The sequence below is a fragment of the Galeopterus variegatus genome, unplaced genomic scaffold (assembly GCF_000696425.1).
Source record: "Galeopterus variegatus unplaced genomic scaffold, G_variegatus-3.0.2 Scaffold70, whole genome shotgun sequence".
In the NCBI taxonomy this organism is placed as follows: Eukaryota; Metazoa; Chordata; class Mammalia; order Dermoptera; family Cynocephalidae; genus Galeopterus; species Galeopterus variegatus.
The window spans coordinates 1,074,634-1,094,813 of record NW_007726181.1 but is presented as its reverse complement, the minus strand read 5'-3'; the positions used below and the strand labels follow the sequence as shown (position 1 = coordinate 1,094,813).

General features: G+C 48.9%; 1 protein-coding gene across 1 annotated transcript in view; it reads left to right on the top strand.

Annotated features, from left to right (window-relative positions):
* LOC103594702 (maestro heat-like repeat-containing protein family member 1) overlaps positions 1-20,080 on the top strand; it is a 42,024-nt gene extending 21,944 nt beyond the window's left edge. Inside the window, exons 9-24 of the mRNA XM_008577960.1 lie at positions 539-582; positions 1,256-1,415; positions 1,947-1,999; positions 2,599-2,703; positions 5,196-5,312; positions 8,057-8,179; positions 8,534-8,686; positions 9,888-9,967; positions 10,513-10,648; positions 11,129-11,218; positions 16,110-16,214; positions 16,987-17,122; positions 17,548-17,645; positions 18,222-18,371; positions 19,475-19,629; positions 19,909-20,080. Of these exons, the coding sequence (XP_008576182.1) occupies positions 539-582; positions 1,256-1,415; positions 1,947-1,999; positions 2,599-2,703; positions 5,196-5,312; positions 8,057-8,179; positions 8,534-8,686; positions 9,888-9,967; positions 10,513-10,648; positions 11,129-11,218; positions 16,110-16,214; positions 16,987-17,122; positions 17,548-17,645; positions 18,222-18,371; positions 19,475-19,629; positions 19,909-20,080 (1,877 nt within the window). The remainder of the gene's footprint in view (positions 1-538; positions 583-1,255; positions 1,416-1,946; positions 2,000-2,598; positions 2,704-5,195; positions 5,313-8,056; positions 8,180-8,533; positions 8,687-9,887; positions 9,968-10,512; positions 10,649-11,128; positions 11,219-16,109; positions 16,215-16,986; positions 17,123-17,547; positions 17,646-18,221; positions 18,372-19,474; positions 19,630-19,908) is intronic.
* The last annotated feature ends 100 nt before the right edge of the window (positions 20,081-20,180 follow it).

The window sequence follows — 20,180 nt, the reverse complement described above, 5'->3', positions numbered from 1 at the left end:
GTTGTCATTTCTCTTCAATCTTCGCGCGGGAGGCTGGGGATTGGGCAGTAGCGTAGGCCATCACCCTCACCGTGGATGAAAAGGATCCTCCTCTGGAAGAGGCCGCCTGAGATCCAGTTGCTTCCTGCCTTTAGTTCTCACTTGAAAACACTGGAGTGAAATGTAAAAACACTGTTGTTAATGACAGCTCGTGTGGGCCCAGACATTCCTGACCCTTTGTTCTTCCTCTGCCCCAACTCTGAGCCTCACTCTGTACTCACCCGTCCCCGACCTCTAGTCCCAGTGGGGCTAGGGATGGGTGAGGCATCCATGCAGCACATGGCTCGTGGATTTTTCTTTGAGCTGCAAATGCAATGGTCTGTTTCTAGACTGAGTCAGGATGTCACGGGCCCTGGCACTGGCATCGGTGCTCCCTTCCCGCTTTGCCTTTTCTCCTCCTTGGAAATCCTGGTGGTGGGCTGCCTGTGGGGGCCGAGGATCAGGCACCCAGGGGCTTGCGCTGACTGTGTCCTCTCCGTTTATCCCCTCTCTAATGCAGCCGCCCAGTTCATCTCCCCGCAGAGACTCCTGACCCATCTCATGGTAAGTGACACCGGGGTGAATACGATGTCTCCATTCAACTGTCCCTCTGCCCAGTGGTTCTGCAAATAGTTTGAATACTGCTCTACTCCAGGCCTTATGCTGGATATGGAATCGGGAGGTAGGGCCAGGATCATGGAAGCCCTGGGGAGAGGCAGCCCAGGCCAAAGAGCATGGAGAGGAGGGATCTGGGAGCAGAGTGGTGGGGCCTGGAGCGTGGGGAGAGGTCTCCTGTGCGGCCTCATGTGACCTTTCTGTTGACCTTGGGCAAGTCCCCATGCCTTTCTGGATATCATTTTCTTATCAAGTACATTTCACACTGCTCTCTTTGCCCAGCACTGTGACAGGTGTTATGAGCACTCGGAGAGACAAGCTGTAAACCTGCCCTTGAGGGGCTCACCCATGGCTCAGTGTGATAGATACACTAACAGAGGAACATGCAGAGTGCAATGGGGTCTTATAAGAGCAGTGGGCTAACTTGGCCCTCAGTAGTCATGGAGGACATCATGGAGGAGGTGACATTTGAGGGCATTTTGGAGAATATGTTCATCAGGTGGAAAAGAATGGGGAGGGTCTAAGCTTCAGCTCTACCATTCTGTGGATTTGTTCTAATTTCCTTCCTTCTCTTCTCTTAAATCCTCTTGTCTGCCTTCTGTTTGCTTCTCCTGTTTCTCAGTTGTGTTCTCTGAAGCCCTACAGAGAAAAGAAGTTTGGAGTAAGTGCCCTAAGGCTACTCCATGCCTTACACCCTATCACCTCCCTGCATCCTGTTATCAACTCGAACGTGGGCCAGCTGTGGATGAAGGAGATCCCTCAGATGTTGCAGATCCTAGATGGTGAGGGCTTGGTTGGGAGGGTGGAGGGATGGAGTAAGGGCAGTGGGGCTGACTCCAGAGGGATGGGTTCCTGAGGTGTGGGATGGACCATCTTTGGGGTGAGAACTGGCACCAGCCTCCCTGTAGCTCTGGAATGCTGCTTGGATGGGTCTGTGTTATGCATTGAGCAGATGTGCAGCCCAGAATTCTGTGGCGCCAGGGCTCCCAGACTGGCTGCTGTCCCTTACGGGTGGAGGATCAGGGAACATGTGAGCTTTGGAACCCAGACCCAGGCTTGAATCCTTGCTCTGGACTGACCAGCTGTGTGTGTTTGACCTTTGGCAAGTCCCTCATGTCTTGGAGCCTGTGTAAAGTGGGGTTGCAGCTACCCTGCAGGGTTGTGGAGAGAATGCATGAGATGATGGGCATACAGCCCCAGCAGAGTGCTCCCGAGATGATGGGCATACAGCCCCAGCAGAGTGCTCCCATATGGATTCTTCTCCCCGGGGGTCCCCATGCTCTGGTGGCTCCCCATTCACTTTCCTTTCCCAGAGCACTCTGAGAAGAGCCTGAGCCAGAAGGAGTGGGAGAGCAGGCTGCTCCAGGTGAGCCCTCCTGAGGGACACTTCACTCCACCTGGTGTGGCTCCCTCTTCAGGGTCCTTAGGGAAGAGAAGCCAGGGCCCTTCTGTGGCTGAGGCCACTATCGAGGGATCTCCCTGACCAAGGGAGCCCTTCTCTGGGCACCCTAGCCTCCTGATCCCCCATCAGAGTCTCTGACTACACCTAAGGCTCAGCCCGCGTTCCACGCTCTGAAGGCCCTACCTTCCATGGACAGTAAGGAAAGAGCCCCAGCTGTGTGTCCTTGGGCGAGTTACCTAGTCTTCCTAGGCCTTAGCTTCTTTGCCTGTAAAATGGGAATGGTAACTCCTATTTCATAGAATTAAATAGGATGACGTAGGACAGGGTCTTGTAAACTGGAAAGGGCCTCTTCACACAGGGAGCTGGCATCACCGTCATTGTCACTGGATTCATTCTCTAGTCCTGACTAGCCCCCTCCATGTACTCCATCTCTTCCCCTTTCTGAGCTTTCTCCGTGTTTCAGACAGTGCCCGGTCTCTTGCTTCTTTTTTACCCCGCTCCCCTGGGGCAGAAAAGCCCTTCCACTCTTCTTTGTGGTCCTCTTCTCCCTTTCCCTACCTTAGTTTTCAAGCCAGTCACTAGCAGCCATCAATGATGACAGCTGGCTGGAGCAATTGGCCACGGTCATCTTGGAGAAGATACGTTATTTCAGCAACAACGAGGAGAAGGTGCGTCTGTACGTGTGGCTGGGGTGGCAGTGGAGGCTGGTGCTGGCTGTGCCGGGTGGAGGAGGGCTGCGGGGACGCTCGTGGAGAACAGACCTGCGGGCAAGAGCACACCTGAGTTCCTGGTCCTGCGGAGTGGAGGGCAGGAGGTCAGGAGGCGGGGTGGTCGCCCAGGAACAGTCGCGGTGTGGAGTAGCTCCCATCTGCTGGGCATTTGAGGCTTTTTCGAGTTCTCTGCTGTCTGTTGTCTTAGCTGAGCCTCCCGGCTCTTCTGTTGCAGAGCGGAGCTGGCACTTGGGTGCAGGGAAATGTTGTTGACCTTAGGGTCAGATTTACACAAAGTAATTCAAGTAATATTTGAGGGCATACCACGGGTTAAGGACCATGCTGGACATGGGGAATACAGAGCTGAGCAAGAAGGGAAGGGTGCCTGCACCCACAGAGCTCCAGGTCTGTCATGGTGAGGGCCTGGGTCCCGGCCGGCTGCTGTGGGCACTCCCAGTGCCAGTGTCTTAACCTCTGTGAGATTTTAATCACCTTACTTGGGAAGTGGCAAAAATACTTCTGCACTTCCCAGGAGAGTTGATGAGGATCAAATAAGAGGACACCTGTGAAGATGCTTTGTAAACTCACAATGCTAAAGAACCCTGCAGCTGTTACTATCCTTATCTCAAAGACGAAGAAACAGTTCCAGGGGGGTTTAGAGTCTTAAGCAAATTGTTGGTAGAACCTGCACTTGAATTCAGGTTTCTCGTTTCTAGTCCTGTTTTCCTGTCACTGAGCAACATTTTATTAGGGCTTAGGAGGGGTCTCCAGTCAAGAGGACTCATTTGCTCTCTAATTATTAACAAATACTTATGAAACACCCAGTATGTGCAGAGCGTGGATTAGGGATACAAAATGAAGCAGGCAGGAATTTCTGTCATACAAATTCAGTTATTAAAAATACATGCTAAGTGCCCGCAGCACAGTAGACACTATGTTAGGCCCAGGGCACTCATGTAAAAGACATAGACTCTGCCTCCAGGAAACCATTGTCTGCTCCAGCAAATAGACCAGGAAATGGCAATTCAGAGGGGGACTGTCACCTGGCCTGTGGGTGCTGGACAGAGAAGCTTTCTTAGAGGTGATCAAATGTCTTGGTTTGCTCAAGACTGTTCTGGCTTTTGCACTAAAAGTCTAGCATTCCAGGAAACCTCCCAATCCTGGGCAAACAGGGAAGATTGGTTGCCCCATGGAGGAGTGAATAAGTCTGGGAAGATGAGCAGTCATTTGCCAGCTCAGCACAGAGGTAGCTGCCTTAGGTCAGGTATTGTAGAAGCAGAGCCGGAGAGAGGGATTTTCATGCAAGGGAAAGCTCTTGGGAGAAGCTGGGATAGAGGGAAGGAGGCAGGATAGGGAAGAGGAGAAGCTAAGCAGGGATGTGGTCTGATCCCATGGGGAGCTCTGCATGTGAGTGGCACCACAGAGCTCATCCTGCCTCAAGACAAGCGAGGGGGCTTCTGGACGTAGGCCCCCACCCCACCTCTCTGTCACATGGTTGGTATAAGGCATGGGGGGAGATGGAGGAATGCAAGGAGGCCACAGTTAACCCGGGACAGTGCCCCCGAGAAGGTAGCAGGTGGGAAGTGTTCAGGACGGGGCCTGCAGCCAGACAAGGAAAAGGAGCCCTCAGGTCTGGATAGGCAGCAGCAGAGTCTGCTGGAGTAGGGAGAGGGTGCTCATAGAGAGGTCCCAGGGTGAGCTGGAACCAGGCCAGTGTTCAGGTGCCTGCTGTGTCTGGTGCTGTGCTGGGCTCCTGAGCTGTATTCTGTCCATGGGGTGGGGTTGGAGAGAGTCAGGAACTAACCTAACAAGTACATAAACAAGATCACCATTGGCTGTGATGAGGTTCCAAAGGAAAAATTCAGGATGGTGAGCCGGAGAGGAACTGGGGAGGGCAGGGAAGGCTCATGAGCCAGTATCAGGATCAGACAGCATTTCCAAGAGCCCGGGTGGAGTGTGCCAGATGGAGGGGGCAGGACACATGGGGAGCCTGAGGCAGAAAGGGGAGGAACGTGGGAGTGGGAGGGAGTGTGGGAGGGCAGGGCAGCACACAGCAAGCAAGGGGAAAGGCCACTAAAATTCCAGGGTGGGAGAGAGGAAGGTGTGCAAATGTACCTTTTCAATTATGCAATTTTGATTTAAAATTTGTGCAAAGTTACGGAACTGTTTTTATTTCTAGCTAGAAGGGGGAAGTGTGTGGGTCAGGGAAAGTTGCTTAGGGTAGGATGATCCCTACCAGAAGAGGCCAAGCAATTAGAAGTGCAGCTTTCTCTCTGCTCTGGCTTGAGCCGCTGTCCTGTCAGACTGTTGTCTTATCCAGAATCCCACCCCGCCCCCAGACCAAGAGGGCTGGTGTGGAGGACAGGACAAGGGGGAAAGTGGCGGCTGTTTCCTTGGCTGCCCTGACCTCATTCCAGGCTGTGTAGGACCTTGCCCTCCACCTGTCCTAGGCTTTCCTGTATAAATTCTTTGGCTTCAACCTGCGGACCTCAAGGAGTCCAAAACTGGTGAAGACGATGCTCTCTTCCATCCTAGACACTGGCCATGAGGAGCTGCAGGAGAGAGAGGTGAGGCGGGGACAGTCGCAGTTTTAGATGTAGACAACGGGCGAGCGGCTGAAAGCTCAGGCCCGGCAAGTCAGAGCCCCTGGGGTGGAATCTCAGCTCTGCCGCCTACTAGCTGTGTGCCCTTGGGCGGGTACTGAACCTCTCTATGCCTCAGTTTCCTCCTCTGTAAAATGAGGCCATGGTGCCTTCCTCATAGGACGTTTTCTAAAAAGCTTTTTATTTTGAAAGAATTTCACACTTATAGAAAAAAAAGTAAGAAGAATTTCTGTATACCTGTCTCCTAGATTCCCCAAACCTTAGCATTTCCCTATGTTTGCATTATTATTCTCTCTACACATATATACATATTGTTTTCTTTTATGACTCACTTCAGGGAGTTGCAGCCTTGACGCTCATTTACCTCTGTATAGTTCAGTGTGCATTACCTAAAAACACAGATATTCTTTTATATAACCACAGTACAATGATCAAAATCAGGAAATTAACATTGCTACAGTACCATTATCTAATTTACAGTTAGATAAAAAATTGCCAATTGTCCCACCAATATTCTTTAGAGCAAAAGAAAAAAAAAAAAATTTCTGGTCCAGCATCTAATTCAGAACCAATAGTGCATTTAGTTGTCATTTCTCTTCAATCTTCTTTAACCCAGAAGAGTCCCTCAGTCTTTATCTTTCATGACCTTGACACTTTAAAGAAGTACAGACCATTTGTTTTGTAGAAGGTCCCTCCTTTTTGGTCTGTCTCATATTTCCTCACGATTAGATTCATCTTCTGTATTTTTGGCGGTCATACCACAGAAGAGATGTGTGTCACAGGGCAGTGTTGAGAATTAAAGATGTAAAAAGCTTGGAACAGTGCCTGGCTCAGCACTTGCAGGTGTGGGCTGCTGGTGGCGTTGATGTCAGGCCTTCATGCCCCTCTCCTCAGCCCCTCTCTCCAGCAGGGTTCTTAGAGCACCCTCTGTCACTATCATGGCTGGCATCGGTTATTTACTGAGCCAAAGTTGCAGGCAGTATTACTGGGGAGACAAGACATACAGAGGAAGGAAACAGCTACCTACACAGAAGAGCCTTATTAAAGGCTCCATGGGTGGTCATTGAGATGCATAGCTGCTTAGGCTGGTGGGGACTAGCATAGGAGGTCAGGAGGGACGAGTATAGGAGGTCAGGGGGTTTCCCCATGTGACAATAATATTTGGAGCCAAGACTCAAGAGGAAGAACATTTAGGGCATGTCTCGAGAACTGTCAGTGGTCTGATTGGAGTGGAATGCAGAATGCTTTGACAGGGAAGTACAGATGGCCCTCTGCCAGCACTTGGGGCAGACTGGAGGATACAGGGAGGAGGATGTCCAGGCTCGCTCCTGGATTTCTGACATGCTCAGTTGGGAGGAAAATGGTATCTTTCACTGAGAGGAGGAATCCCGAGAAAGGGGAAGATGATGCCTTCCACTTTTGACAGGTGGCTCGGGCCCCCCTGGTGTGGCAGAAGGCAACATCCAGTGGCCATGTAGATCTGGAATTTAGATCTGGGCTGGACATCTAGGTTTGGGAGCCATTATATTTTCCCTGTCTGTAAAGTGGGGATGATACTTGTACCTCACAGCTTCAGTGTGAGGACCCGTGAGCTAACTTGTGCAAGGCTGGCACAAGCTAAGTGCTGACGTGTCTAGGTTGTCGTGATGACGATGCCCTGATGAGTGGAAGCCCATGGCTGAGGGAAGGCCCGAAAAGAAGGGCAGAACAGACCCCTTCTGATGCTCAGCTTGTCCTTGCTTTCTAACGAGGCCACAGCTTCCACTAATACCTCGTCCCTTCTTGAAGATCTGTGTCCTGGGGCAGCTGTTACTGTCCCCGTTCTCCTCCACTCTAACTCCTCTTGCTGCAAAATCTTAATGGTGGCCTCTGCCACAGAAAGGGTAAAAAATTGTCCACCTGGCACCTGCATCTCCGTGTTAGGCGTTCCTTATCGCTGTTCCCAATTGTCCTTGTTGAGTGAGCTCTAGGGAAAGGCTTGGCTGACAGACACTCAAGTCAAAAGAACATGCTGTGAGGTGAAGTTCAAGACTGTCCCTGGCAGAAGTCAGCGAATCCTCAAGATTTCCTTTGCTCTTCCAGTTCCCACTAGGTTGTCAATTCCAAGGCCCACATTTCTAACTTTCAGACCCAGCAGCCACTGGCAACATTTTCACGTGGTGTCATAGCCCTGCGTCACACAACACGTCCAGAACTCTGCCTTCCTCTCTCCCCGGCCCAGACAAGCCCCCTTTCCACCCCCCACTTTGATCAGACTTACTGCTGTCTCCCACTCTCCTAGATCAGAAGCCTTGGCACTGTCAATCCCCCCTCTTCCATCTCCTCTCCTCTCTCTAATTAGCCATCGGTCCTGTCGATAATGTGCCTTGGATTTGTCTTCCCCCTCCAATCGCACCTCAGAACAGCCCTTCTCTGAATTCCTAGTGCATTGAAGTCTTCTTTATGCTATAATGTAGGACTTGACAATCCTGAGATTTTGTAAATCTATGACTAATTTTTCATAATCGGGAATAATTTGCTTTTCAAATTACTTCTTGTAAGGATGTTTGGTTCTCCATCTGGATTTTAAACAGTTCAAGCCCAAGGGACCAGATTTCCCTTCCCTTCTTTTCATCCCCTTTCCTCTTCCTTTCTCTCTCTGCGTCCCTGGCTCTGGTGCTCGGCTCACCCTAAGCTGTGGCATGGGGTTGGGGCTGCCTCTGTTGCAGGGCATTGCCGAGGCGCTCAGTATCGTGTCCCTGAGACACTTGGAGATAGTTCTGGACCAACTGCAAGAATATGGGACTGTACTCACCAACCAGCATGCATCCTCCATCCTCAAGCTGATGAAGGTGACAGCACTCCCGGGGGCTCTGCCGGCAAGCCACACAGAGCTGCCCAAGCATCCCCACCAGCCCAGCCTCCCCACCTCTCTGAGGCCTGTGACTTGTCTATAAAGCCGCCTCTCCCTCTCATCAGCCTCGGGGAAGTTTTGCCCTCCCATCCTTTCCTTCCCTCCCTCATGCCATGCTTCAGGCCCTGCTATCACCAGCCTCCCTCCCCCCAGTAAACCCAGTATTCACCATTCTACAGCCCCACCTCTCCTTCTGGACTTTCTGGGCAACCTTGTCCTCTCTGAGCCTCCATGTCCTCACCAGGCGAGGAGGATGAGCTGAGGGGAAGGCAAGTCTTCCCTTCCCCTACAGGAACATCAGCAGACGGAGTGGAGGCTGGTCTGCAAAACTATCTACTTGAGCTACAGCAAGATCATTTCACGGAACAAGAGAGCCGCCCTCCTGCACGTAGACGCCATCCTGGCCGTGGTGCTGCAGCACTACCACCACTGCATCGTGGAAAAGGTACGCCCCTTGCTCCACCTCGCCAGCACCCCCCGCTTTCTCTCTTCCCCTCTGAGGAAAGGATGCCCAGCCTTGAATGCGGCTCGGGGGTGGGGCTCCTCCAGTGACTTCCTCTCCCACATTCCGATCCACGAATTCTTTAATCCTGCTACTTTAATCCTCGGACTGGCCCAAAGAGAGCACAGTAATTTTAGTTCTGTTGAAAGGTGTCCCCTCCCTGCTGACATGGCCTGTCACACGCGTCTTCACTCTTCTCCTGTGAAGGGAGGAGTGATGGCTCAGTTTCCTACCACACTCATGTGGAGAAGCATTCGGGGGAGACAGAGGGAGCCCCACACAGCTCTCCTGCCTTCGCTATTGGTCCAGACACGTGTCCCTAGGGTAGAGAGAACACACTCTTCCCATTCCCTGTCCGTGTCCCTCTTGGCTGGACGTCCCCAAGGTAGAACTCGCTCAGTGGAAAGACAGTATCTTGAGAGACAAGGAAGCTGGCCCCATCCGAGCTTTGGAGTTATATGAAAGCAGAGCTCCTGAAAGCGGTGGGTCAGGGGCGGGCCTCCCCTCAGGGGTGCCACAGGCTTTCCCTTTCCTTAGCTGCCCTCAGAGGGACGATGCAGGCCTCCATCTAGGGAAAGCTATGGCAGGCTTAGCTCCTCACCCCCAGATGCTAGGTGGGTAGATTTCCCTGGCCCCAGGAGCATCCCTACCCTTGGAGGTCTCTGAGCATACCGATTGGTTCAGGATAAGAACCTGAAGCTGTATTACCTGGACGCCCTGAGCCAGATGACAAGCATCCTGAGCAGCCAGCCTGTGTCCTTGCAAAGCGAGATCCCCAACAAACTAAAACTTATAGCCTTCATGGCGGTAAGTGCCGCTCAGGAGGATGGAGGAGGAGAGGAGCAGGGAGGGAAGATGGCCCCCTGGTAGGGCTCCTAGGCCGGGCCTGGGGGACAGAAGCCCAGACTGTCCAGTTTCCTTTTCTGCCTTAGTTTTCCCTTTCCCATCCTCAGGGTAGGGGTGAGTATGCAAGGCAGGTGTGGTTGGGAATGGGAGAGAGGAGCTGTCCTTCAGAGTCTGGTCACTGGAAGTCTCTGAAGGTCCTAGGTCCCACCTTTGTGTGAGGACAACCTGGGTGGGGAGGAAGGCAAGAAAAAGGAGTTTGCAATCCTCCTGATCCTGGGTGTGCCTGGGCTTGTCACAGGAGCTGATCAGGGAGGAGCCGATGAACGGCATCTCCAGCTCCGTCAGGCAGAAGGCGATGGACATTGTCACCGATGTCAGGTAGTGGCGCCATTTACTCCAGCTGCCTTGCACTGCTTCCCCTCAGCTCCTTACTCCCCAGTCACTCCCCACCTCTCATTTTCTTCTTTGCCTTCTAGTATAAGGGTCCCTAGGCAGTAGCAGACATCTACTGGACAATGTCTGCCTCTCTGCCAAGATTTTTTGGGTGGCATTTTCTGGGCACTGGCAGAGACTGCCTCTCCCAGTGCCACACGTACCTGCTGTCTGCTGTCGCTTCTGCTGCAGGCTTCCTTCTGCTTTCCGGGCTGTCCCTGAATAAACACGTCCACGTCCTCTATTCCCTTAAAATGTCTGGGGAACTAAAAAGTGTTATGTCACCCAAAACATCAGGCACCGTGCTGTAATATTGTGCCCGCTCTCTTTCCCTGAGCTCCTTTCTTTCACTTCTTGGTCCTTTGGCCTCGCTGTCCCTTCCCCTTCCTTGGTGAGTTCTCTTTCCTCTCCATCTCCCTGCCTCTTGCTCCTGCCTGTCCCTCCTCTCCACCCTCTCTCTGTTTACACCTCTGCTTCACCCTGGGTCTTAGGAAGCTCAGGCCCCTCCTGGAGCCAAATGACAGGTCAGAGCTTCTTCAAACATGCTGCAAGAGTGTGCTCTGCCTGCCACCCTCAGATGTCCTGCAGAAGGAAGCAGCCAGCCCCAAGGAGGGCCAGGCCAACATGGTAAGGAACTCTTGGTCAGTTGTCTCTTTGTTTTTATTTTTTATTTTTGAGTAAGTGAGAAGTATAGGCTGACAGTTTTGTGTAAGGATTGTCCACCTCCTTTAATAAAAGTGACATCCCTGGAAGGAGGAGGACCTACTGTGGGGAAGGACCTGTTGCCCGGGCAGTCTGAGCTCTGCCCAGGATGAGCACAGCTCAGGGAGTGGGAAACAGAGGGTCCAGGGGGAAGCCGTGTTGTCAGGGGACTCCCAGTCCAGTAGGACAAACCGCACACCAGGCAGACATTTGTGTTCATGCAAAAACAGCAGAGGGATTCATTCAAGTTGGAAGCAGGCCAGTGGCACCTGGAAATGTAGGGGAAAACGTGCGGGGCAGGATTTAGCAAGGTGGGCTTCCCGGGAGTCAGGTTGCTGAGCAGAGTGTAGCAGGAGGGGTGGGCTGAAGTCTCCGCAACACTGTGGGTCCCTCTGCCCTCCCCAGGAGCTGTTCAGGGAGACCATGCATTCTCTCCGAAGGCTCATGGAAGCATTTATCACTGAGAAGCCCGATTGGATCCAGTACTGCTTGCAGGTCAGTGGGAAGGAAGCCTTGAAAGTTGGTGCATTGGTTTCTCAGGGCTCCTGTGACAAGGTACGACAACCATCCAGCTTGAAACAACAGAAATTTTTTCTCTCACAGTTGTGAAGGCTAGATCCAAAATCCAGGCATTGGCAGTGTTGGTTCCTACTGGAGGCTCTGAGGGAGAGTCTGTTCCATGGCTCTCTCCTGGCTTCTGGTTGTTCCTGGCAACCCTTGGCATTCTGTACCTTGTAGACATGTCGCTCCAATCTCTGCCTCCATTTTCACATGGCATATTCTCCTGTGGTGGGGGGTGGCGGTTCTCTTTTTTTATTTTATTTTATTTTATTTTACTTCTCAATATACATTGTAGTTGATTTTCATGCCCCTTTACCCATTCCTCTCCACCCACTCCCCTCCTGGTGTTCTCTTATTAATAAGGACAGTGGTCATTGTCACTGTAATCCAATATGAATGCACCTTAACATGATTTCACCTGTAAAGACCCTATTTCCAAACAAGGTCACATTCTGAGGTTCTGGGTGGGCATGAATTTTGTCATCTCAGTAGAGTTGGTAATAGAATGGATGGGGAACAGGATGAGAGGTGGAACTGAAGATGAAGGCCGGGTGCAGAGCTTTGAGGGAAGGGTGATCCGTGCTAGGATCCAAACAACATTGGTCTTTCCTTTGGAGGAGAAATTTTCCCTCTTCCTTCTTCCTTTTTTGCATTGCTACAGTCACCTTGCCTCTCAGCTCCTGCCTGCTGCTCTGCGGCTGTTAGAGGTTACAGGCACGGGCTGTGCACTTCCACACACGGCAGTTCCAGATCCTGGTTCTGTTGTCAGCAGTGCGTGTGTCCTTGAGGATTCATTTAACTTCTCTGCCTCAGTCTACCCAGGGAAAATGGATGACAACAGCATCTAATTCATATGGTCATTTTGATAACTGAGATAATGTTTATGAAGGGCTTGGCTCAGAGGAGTAAATTGCAGGCTCAGGCAATTTGCTCATTTTTAAATTGGGTTGTCTGTCTTTTTTATCGATTTGACTTACTTTATGCTAATGCCCATGTGATACTTTGGCCTTCCCTTGAATATACCATTCCCTAATTGTCACATGAAGTTTAAGATTTCTTTGCAATTATTTTTGTTATCAAAATATAGATCTCTGGGCCGGCCCGTGGCTCATTCAGGATAGTGCAGTGCTGATAACACCAAGGCCATGGGTTCTGATCCTATATAGGGATGGCCGGTTGGCTCACTGGCTGAGCGTGGTGCTGACAACACCAAGCCAAGGGTTGAGATTCTCTTACCGGTCATCTATTAAAAAAATATGTATAGATAGATCTCTAAGGAGTACGGTCAGAGTGTTTTGTTCAAAACTTACTCAAAGGGCTGGCCAGTTAGCTCCGTTGGTTAGAGTGTGGTGTTAAAACACCAAGGTCAAGGTCAAGGGGTCAAGGCCCCTCACCTGCCAGCCACCAAAACCGAAAATAAAAACAAAAGCAAAACTTACTTGAGATAATTATTTTCTGTGTGGTTATGGTATCAAATCGATATAATTTAGATTTATTTGTCTTGAATTTCAGGGTTTCTGTTCTTTTTATTTAATTGAAGATTTTGATTATGTAAAGACTTACGTTATTAAAAACTTAAAACTAAAGTTTTACTCAGAGAGGTCTTGGTTCCATCCCTATCCTCTAACCTCATTCCCATTCACCCCCCAGAGATAACTGTTTTCATTAGCTTCTGAGTTGTCCTTCCTGTTTTTACTGTAAGAAGCAAATAGCATTAGTGGTGCGTTCTCACTTCCCATTCTTTCTCACACAGTAGGTGGTGCATTCTCTCCAGTGCTCTGAATCTGCCTTTTTTACTTATCCACATCAGTTCACAGATATATTCCTTACTTTTGTTTATGGTTGCACACATTGTGTGGTTGTACTATAGTTTATTCAGTCAGCCGCCTATGGATGGACATTGGGCTGTTTCTGATCTTGTTGCTGCTAGTTTTCTTCTTAACTTTTTTTTGAAATGATTGTACATTCACAGGGAGTTGTGAGAATTATGCATAGAATCCCTTGAATGCTTCTCCCAGCTTCCCCTCATGGTGGCATCGTTTTTTTTCTTATCTCAGCACGATATGCAAATGATACCTCGGATAACAGTAGTACACAATCAAAATGAGGGAATCGACATTGGTGCAGTATTGTTAGACTGCAGACCTTATTCAGTTTTCACAGGTTTTACAAGCACTCATTTGTGTGTGTGTGTGTGTGTGTGTGTGTGTGTGTGTGTTCCATGCAATTTGATCTCATATTTGTGTAGATCTCTTTCTGGACTCTGAATTCCCTTCCACTGATCTCTGTCTAGTATAACTCCTCCAACTTAATTCTTCTTTATACCTTTACATTTGCATCTAAATTTTAGAATCAGTTTGTCTACATCTACAAAATAATCCTGTGCTGGGATTTTTGATGAAGTTGCATTAAATGTATAGACCAATTTGGGAAGAATTGAAATCTTTACTATGTTAAGTCTCCCAATCCATGAGCATATTATATCTCTTCATTTATTTAGATCTTCTTTGATTTTGTTCCCAGCATTTTGTAGTTTTCAGCATACAGATCCTGTATATACCTAAGAATTTCATTATTCAGAGATATTGTAAATGCAATTACTTAAAAATTTTTGGTTTTTAGTTATTCATTGTTAGCAAAGAGAAATTCAGTTGAGTTTTGTGTGCTGAGTTTATATTAAACTTCTAGGGCTTTTTTCTGGTGTGTATGTGTGTGTGTGTGTGTGTGTGTGTGTGTGTGTGTGTGTATTCCTTGGAATTTTCTATGTAGAAATCATCTTGTTTGTGAAAAGGAATGATTTCTTCCTTTCTATTCTTACAGCTTTTATTTTATTTTCATGCCTTATTGCATTGGCTAAAACTTCCAGTACACTGGTGAATAGGAGTGATGAGAGTGGATATCCTTGTCTTGTTCCCATTCCTAGGAGAAAGGCATTCAGTCTTTCACCACTAAATATGATATTTGCTGTTGGCTTTTTGTAGGTGCCATTTATTAGGTTAGGAGGTTTGCATCTATTTCTAGTTTGCTGAGAATCTATAATATGAATATATGTTGAATTCCATAAAATGCTTTTTATGCCTCAATTAATATGATTTTATTCTTTAGACTATTAATATGTCAGATTACACTGATTAATTTTTAAGTATTGAAGCAGTCTTGCATTCCCAGAATAAAGCCTACTTGGTCATGGTATGTTATTCTTTTTGTATGTTGCTGGATTTGATTTGCTAGTATTTTGTTGAGGATTTTTGTGTCTATGTTCATGAGGGATATTGATTTGTAGCTTTCCTTTTTGTGCTTTCTCTGATTTTGGTATCAGGTTAATTCTGGCTTCATAAAATGAGTTGAGAAGTATTCCCTCCTCTTCTATCTCATGGAAGAGGCTGAGAAAAATGATGTATTTTAAGTGTTTGGTAGAATTCACTGGTAAACCATTTTGCACTGGAGATATCTTTTTTGAAGGGTTTTCAATTACTAATTTATAGGAGTAGTCAGGCCATCTGTTTTATCCTGGCTGAATTTGGACAGTTTGTGGTTTTTGAAAACTTAGTCTATTTCATCTGTTGAATTTATGTGAGTACAGTTGTTTGTTTTATTCTCTTATTATGCTCTGACTGTTTACACAAACTCTTTTTCATTCCTAAAATTTGTCTTTTCTTTTTTTTCTTTGTCAGTTTTGCTAGAGGTTTATCAATTTTGTTGCTCTTTTCTAAGAACAAACTTTTTATTTTGTTTTTCTCTATTTATTGTGCTCATATTTTCCTTTAGGTTTTCTGTTTTTCGTTTCATTGTTTTCTGCTATTATCTGTAGTATTTTCTTCCTTTTGATTGCTTTGGATTCATTTTACTCTTTTTCTAGTTTTTTTTTTTAAGGTAGAAACAGATGATTGATTTGAGACCTTTCTCCTTTTCTAATATAAACATTTAGTGCTATAAATTTTCCTCTAAGCACTGTGTTAGCTGCATCTATCCATTTTGATATATGTTGTATTTTCATTTTCATTCAATTCGAAGTATTTTATTATTTCTCTTGAGACTTCGTCTTTGACATATGGGTTGTATAGAAGTGAGTTAATTTCCAAGTGTTTGGAGATTTTTCTGTTATGTTTTGTTACTGGTTTCTAGTCTAATTCCATTATGATCAGGGAACATATTTTATATAATTTCAATTCTTTTAAATTTATTGGGATTTTGTTTTATGAAGTGAGATATGGCCTATCTTGGTGAATGTTCCATGTGCACTTGAACAGAATGTATATTCTGCTGTTTGTTTAGCTGCATCATTGTGAGGTTGTTTGCTATAGGTTGGTGCAGCAGTGCATATTTGGATTGGTGGTATTTTGGGCCTTTGATTTACTAATGGTGAGACACTTATGCATTATGTTTCAAATAGGAATCATCCATAACTATACTTTTCAAACAAACATATATAACTCACCTTTGAATTTGTGAATACAGTGTTACTTCTTTGTTATTATCAAGTTCTTTTTTCTACTGAAGAATGGTAAGAGGTGGATAGGGGACTGTGGGGGGATGTTGACCTATTGAAGTGAGCCAAGGTCAGTATAATTTGAGAGTCACTGCTCTAACCTGAAAGAAAGAGGCAGTAATGGGGAGATGTCTTACACCTAGATAAGGGGACAGTTGGGGGCTGGGCAAGTGAAGGCTCTGGTGCCAGACCCACACATCATCTATCTCTAAGTGAAACAAGTCCTGCTATCAGAAGTATGGCCCTGATGCTTTGCAGAAGCAAGCCTCAAGGTTTCCTTTCTCCCCCAGGGATGCAGCTAATCAGTCCTCTCCTTTCATTCTCTTCTCTCTCCAGCTTCTAGACATATGGCTGAATTCCCAGAAGGATAATGAGCGGGAACGGGCCATGTGGTGTGCTGCCCGTGTCCTTGGCTTTACTGCAAAAATGAATAACTTCAATGTGAGTGAGCACCTGCCCTGGAGCCTAGGCCCTGGTGCCTTATCCCTACCTTTATCCCTACCTTTATCTGGTCAGCCTTATCCCTACCTTTATCCCAAGCTTCATCACACATGTCATCTAGCCTCAGTCACTCAGCCTCATACCCCACCTCCCTGGTCCCATCCTCTTTTTTCTCTGTGCATCCCATCTTATTCTCTCCTTACTCCCCCCTCCCTCCCAGCACCCAACGTCTTCTGCTTGGTTTTTTCTTCTCCACCAATTCAGTTCCATTCCACTTGGTTCAGTCCCCATTCATCTCAATAAGTAGTTACTGAATACTCGCCTTGGGCCAGGTACTGTGCCAGGTGTTATAGTGGATACATAGGTGACCAAGATGGATCTTACAGTCCACTGGGAGAGAGAGGCAAGCATAGAACAAACTGAAATAGAAGGTGAGGATGAACATACAAAGCAAACGTGGTGAGAATAAAATACCGAAACAAATGATGGCAAGTGAGGAGATCAGGGAAAGCTTCACAGAAGAGGAAGCATTTGAGTGAGCCTTGCAGGATGAGCAGGGGGTCAGCAGCCAAACAAGGGAAAGACTGTAATAAGGTCATTCCAAAACTATGATCCTGTGTGTTCTCTCCAGCCCCAACCCACCTGTCAAATTCTGTTCCTGTTAACCTCACCTTGTCTCACCTCTCAAGTCCTGGTGCATGTATCCCTTCCTTCTAGTTCTTTCCCTGAGGAGTGGCTGGGACAGCTTGTGAATTCCAACTGTCCTCCCCAGGTGGAGATTCAGTTCACCCATCTGGGGCGCCTGGTGAGGATGCTGGCCATGCGCTGCCAGGACACGGTGGACAACGTCTGCTTCTTGTCTGCACACGCAGTCTACAACCTCTACTGCATCCTCCTGCTGCAAAAGCGTATGGAGATCCTCCTCTCGTCACTCCCCCCCAGCTTCCCATTCACTTAGTCACCCCCACATGCTCCTGTACCTCATTTTCCTTTGAGGAACCTGCCCCCAAGCACTACAGATACCTTCTTGGGACAAAGCACCTGTTCAGGAAACAGTTCTTTTGAGTTGGTTTCTCCCTACCTGGCTGAATCTCATTCTACCAATTCTGTCTCTGCTCTGAAGCAGGCAAAATGGGGGTTCCTTTGACATTAGTTCTCAGCATCCTTATTCATGTTCATTCCTCTACTCCCAGCCCCGTGGGATGTACATTCCCCCAAACTTGCTTAATTCAGTAGATGTTTTGGGCCAGGCCAGGGTCCCTGAAAGGTGGGAAAGGGGAACCTAAGAAGTGTGCTGGATATCTGAGGGGTGGGATGGGTGTGTTTGTTTCAGAGATGACAAGGAAAAAGCAAGGCTTGTGGGAAGAAGAGGGCAAGAGTAAGGTCTATAGCGCCAACATGTTCTACAACAACACCCTTGAGATCGCCAAAGTGAGGAGGCGGGGCCAGAGACAAAGTGGGGAGGGCCGGGCCCCTCGGTTACATAAGATTAGAGACCTCCTGGGTGGGACTCTTTTATCCTAGGCTGCCTTCCCTCTCCGTTACTGGATGTGACATTTTTCTTTGAGGGAAGTGTTCCTATGACATGTAAGTCACAGTCCAGGGAGCTCCCACATGCTCTCCCTTGAGCATCATGGGTCCTAATCTTTCTTTATTGCCCATCCCCCCAGAAGCATTTGTTTCTTGCTTATGATACTTTATGAGCAATGTGTAGACCCAACTCATGCCTCAAATAGATGTCACTAAGGATCTCAGTCCCAGCCCCTCTCCCATGGCTCCGCCCCTGCAGCCTCTCACCTCTGAGCCCTGTATTGCTCCTGAGGTCAGTGTTTCAAAGGCTCTGACCCAGTGAAAGTGCTCTCTAAGAGCTAGGCAGAAAGCACAGGCTGAGGACAAAAGTGCATCTTGCTCTCAAGAGGGGCTCTCCCCATCCCCCAACCAGGAAGGACAGCCCAGGCCATCTCAGGCAGGGAGCCTGGGTGTGTCCAGACTGATTCCCCATTGCAGGCATTCGCAGAGTATTTCACCCAGCTCCAGCTCACCAACCTGGTGCTGACAGCCATAGAGGGCCTGACCCACAGCAAGGCCAAGGTGTCTCTGGCTGCTGCCCAGCTGATGAGTGCTGTCATGAGAGAACGGGGCAGAGACATGATAAAGGTAGAGTGCACTGTGGCAAGAGCTCCGCCCTGCAGAACAGGGGACCTGGCTCTCCCCCGGCTCTATTGCTGACTGGCTGGGGGTCCTGGGCCTAGGCAAGTTCCTTTTCCTCTGTTGGCATCGATTTACTCACCTATAAAATGTAGGCTTGGACTAGATTTTCTCTGTGGTCCCACTGGGCTGTGACATTTGTAATCCTGAGCTCATAGCTGCCTCCTATCTTGGGTGCCATTTCCTCAGTTAATGAGATCCATGTGCAGGGTTGTAGGCAGCTGGAGGACTTAAGAGCCAGAGCACAAGGAAGCTGCGTGGGAGGGTTCATCCTGGTTCCCTGGGGTGTCAGGGGGCTTAGACTGTGGGTTGTAAACCGGCAAGCTTATGGGATGTCTCTGACCTTTGAATACCTTTTTGTTTTTTAGGCTAACATGTAAAAATGGGAAGATTTTGTATAAAAATCTGCATTTCCCACTTTGTTGAAAAAACTTTACAATGGGGTCACATACAGCAACTCTCTGAGTGGCCACTGTCCCTCTTATATGGGGCATCGACTCTCTCAGACCCTCCTGCTCTCTATGAATCCCCTTCACTCACTACGTGACCAGCCTGGCCTATGTACCAGAAATGGAAGGACACCTCTGAGGGTGTCTTTGAACTATGGCACTGAAACGGGCTTCCCAAAGGCCGTGTATTAGGGATTTGTGGGCCAGGGCAGAGCCTGTGGTCCCCCCACCTCCAATGCCAGCTGCCCCTACAGTTTAGTGGGTTGAAAGCTGATTCCAGCTGGGAGGGGAAGCCCTGAAGTGTCTCTGGGGCTTTTGCCTTCCCTCCCAGAGGGTCCTGTAGCTCCAGAGTAATCTAGGAACTCCTCTATGGACTCCAGGGGTGTGGGCAGGCGTTTGCTACAGTGGGCCTTGGCACCAGCTTCTGGAGTTCCTTCTGTGGCCCCTGCTGGTTTGGCCTCTGGCACCCCAGAGCTTGGCCTTGAGAAGGGCTCCACTGGCAGGTTACAATTCGGCCCTTTGATCTGGGGAGCTGGTAGAGGAGAAGGGTGGAAAGGAAGCACGGGAGGAGTCACAGAGGCTTCTTCTGGCTCTGCCCTGTAGATTGAGGAGGTTGTGGAGGGCATCCTTGAGCGGCTCAACTTGCAGCTGGAGCCCAGCACGAAGGAGGAGACCCTGCAGGCCATGTGCTCACTAGCAGGCAGCAACACCCACACCGTGGTGCCCCTGCTGCTCAGCAAGCCCCTGCCCTGGGACAGGTACCTCTCCCATGGCCCAGGGGCACATCTGCAGCCCAGTCCACCTCCGCCCTCTGCCCAGCCCCAGCCCAGGGTAAAAATCACTACGCAAGGATGCTCTCTCTTTCCCTATCTTCTTTTGATCCTAGTCAAGCCTCATCTCCGTGTTCTTTGGCCAATTCCTCTTTGGGCTCACTCCCTCTAGCCCCCAAGAACTGGCTCTTCATGGGCCTGAGACCAAACTAGTCCTAGGAGCATAGTCACCAGGGCCCACAACGTAGCTGTGCCTGGGTCCTGCAGAACCAATCTGGCCCTGTGGAAGACATTTGGCACCCATCGAGAGACTACAATCAACGTCCTGCAGCTGCTCATTGTCATCCTGGAAAAGAACCAGTCCAGAGAGGAAACCGGGGAGATGGCCTTCCGGCCTGTGGCGGTCAGAGCCAGGGAGGAGAGGAGGCCTGGGATTTAGGTTCTGGGAGGTTGGGGCAGAGCTAAAGATCAAAGGGCTTGACCTGAGAGGTCCAGCAGGTATTGGGGAGGGGTACAGAGGAGAGGGCCAACAATGGAAT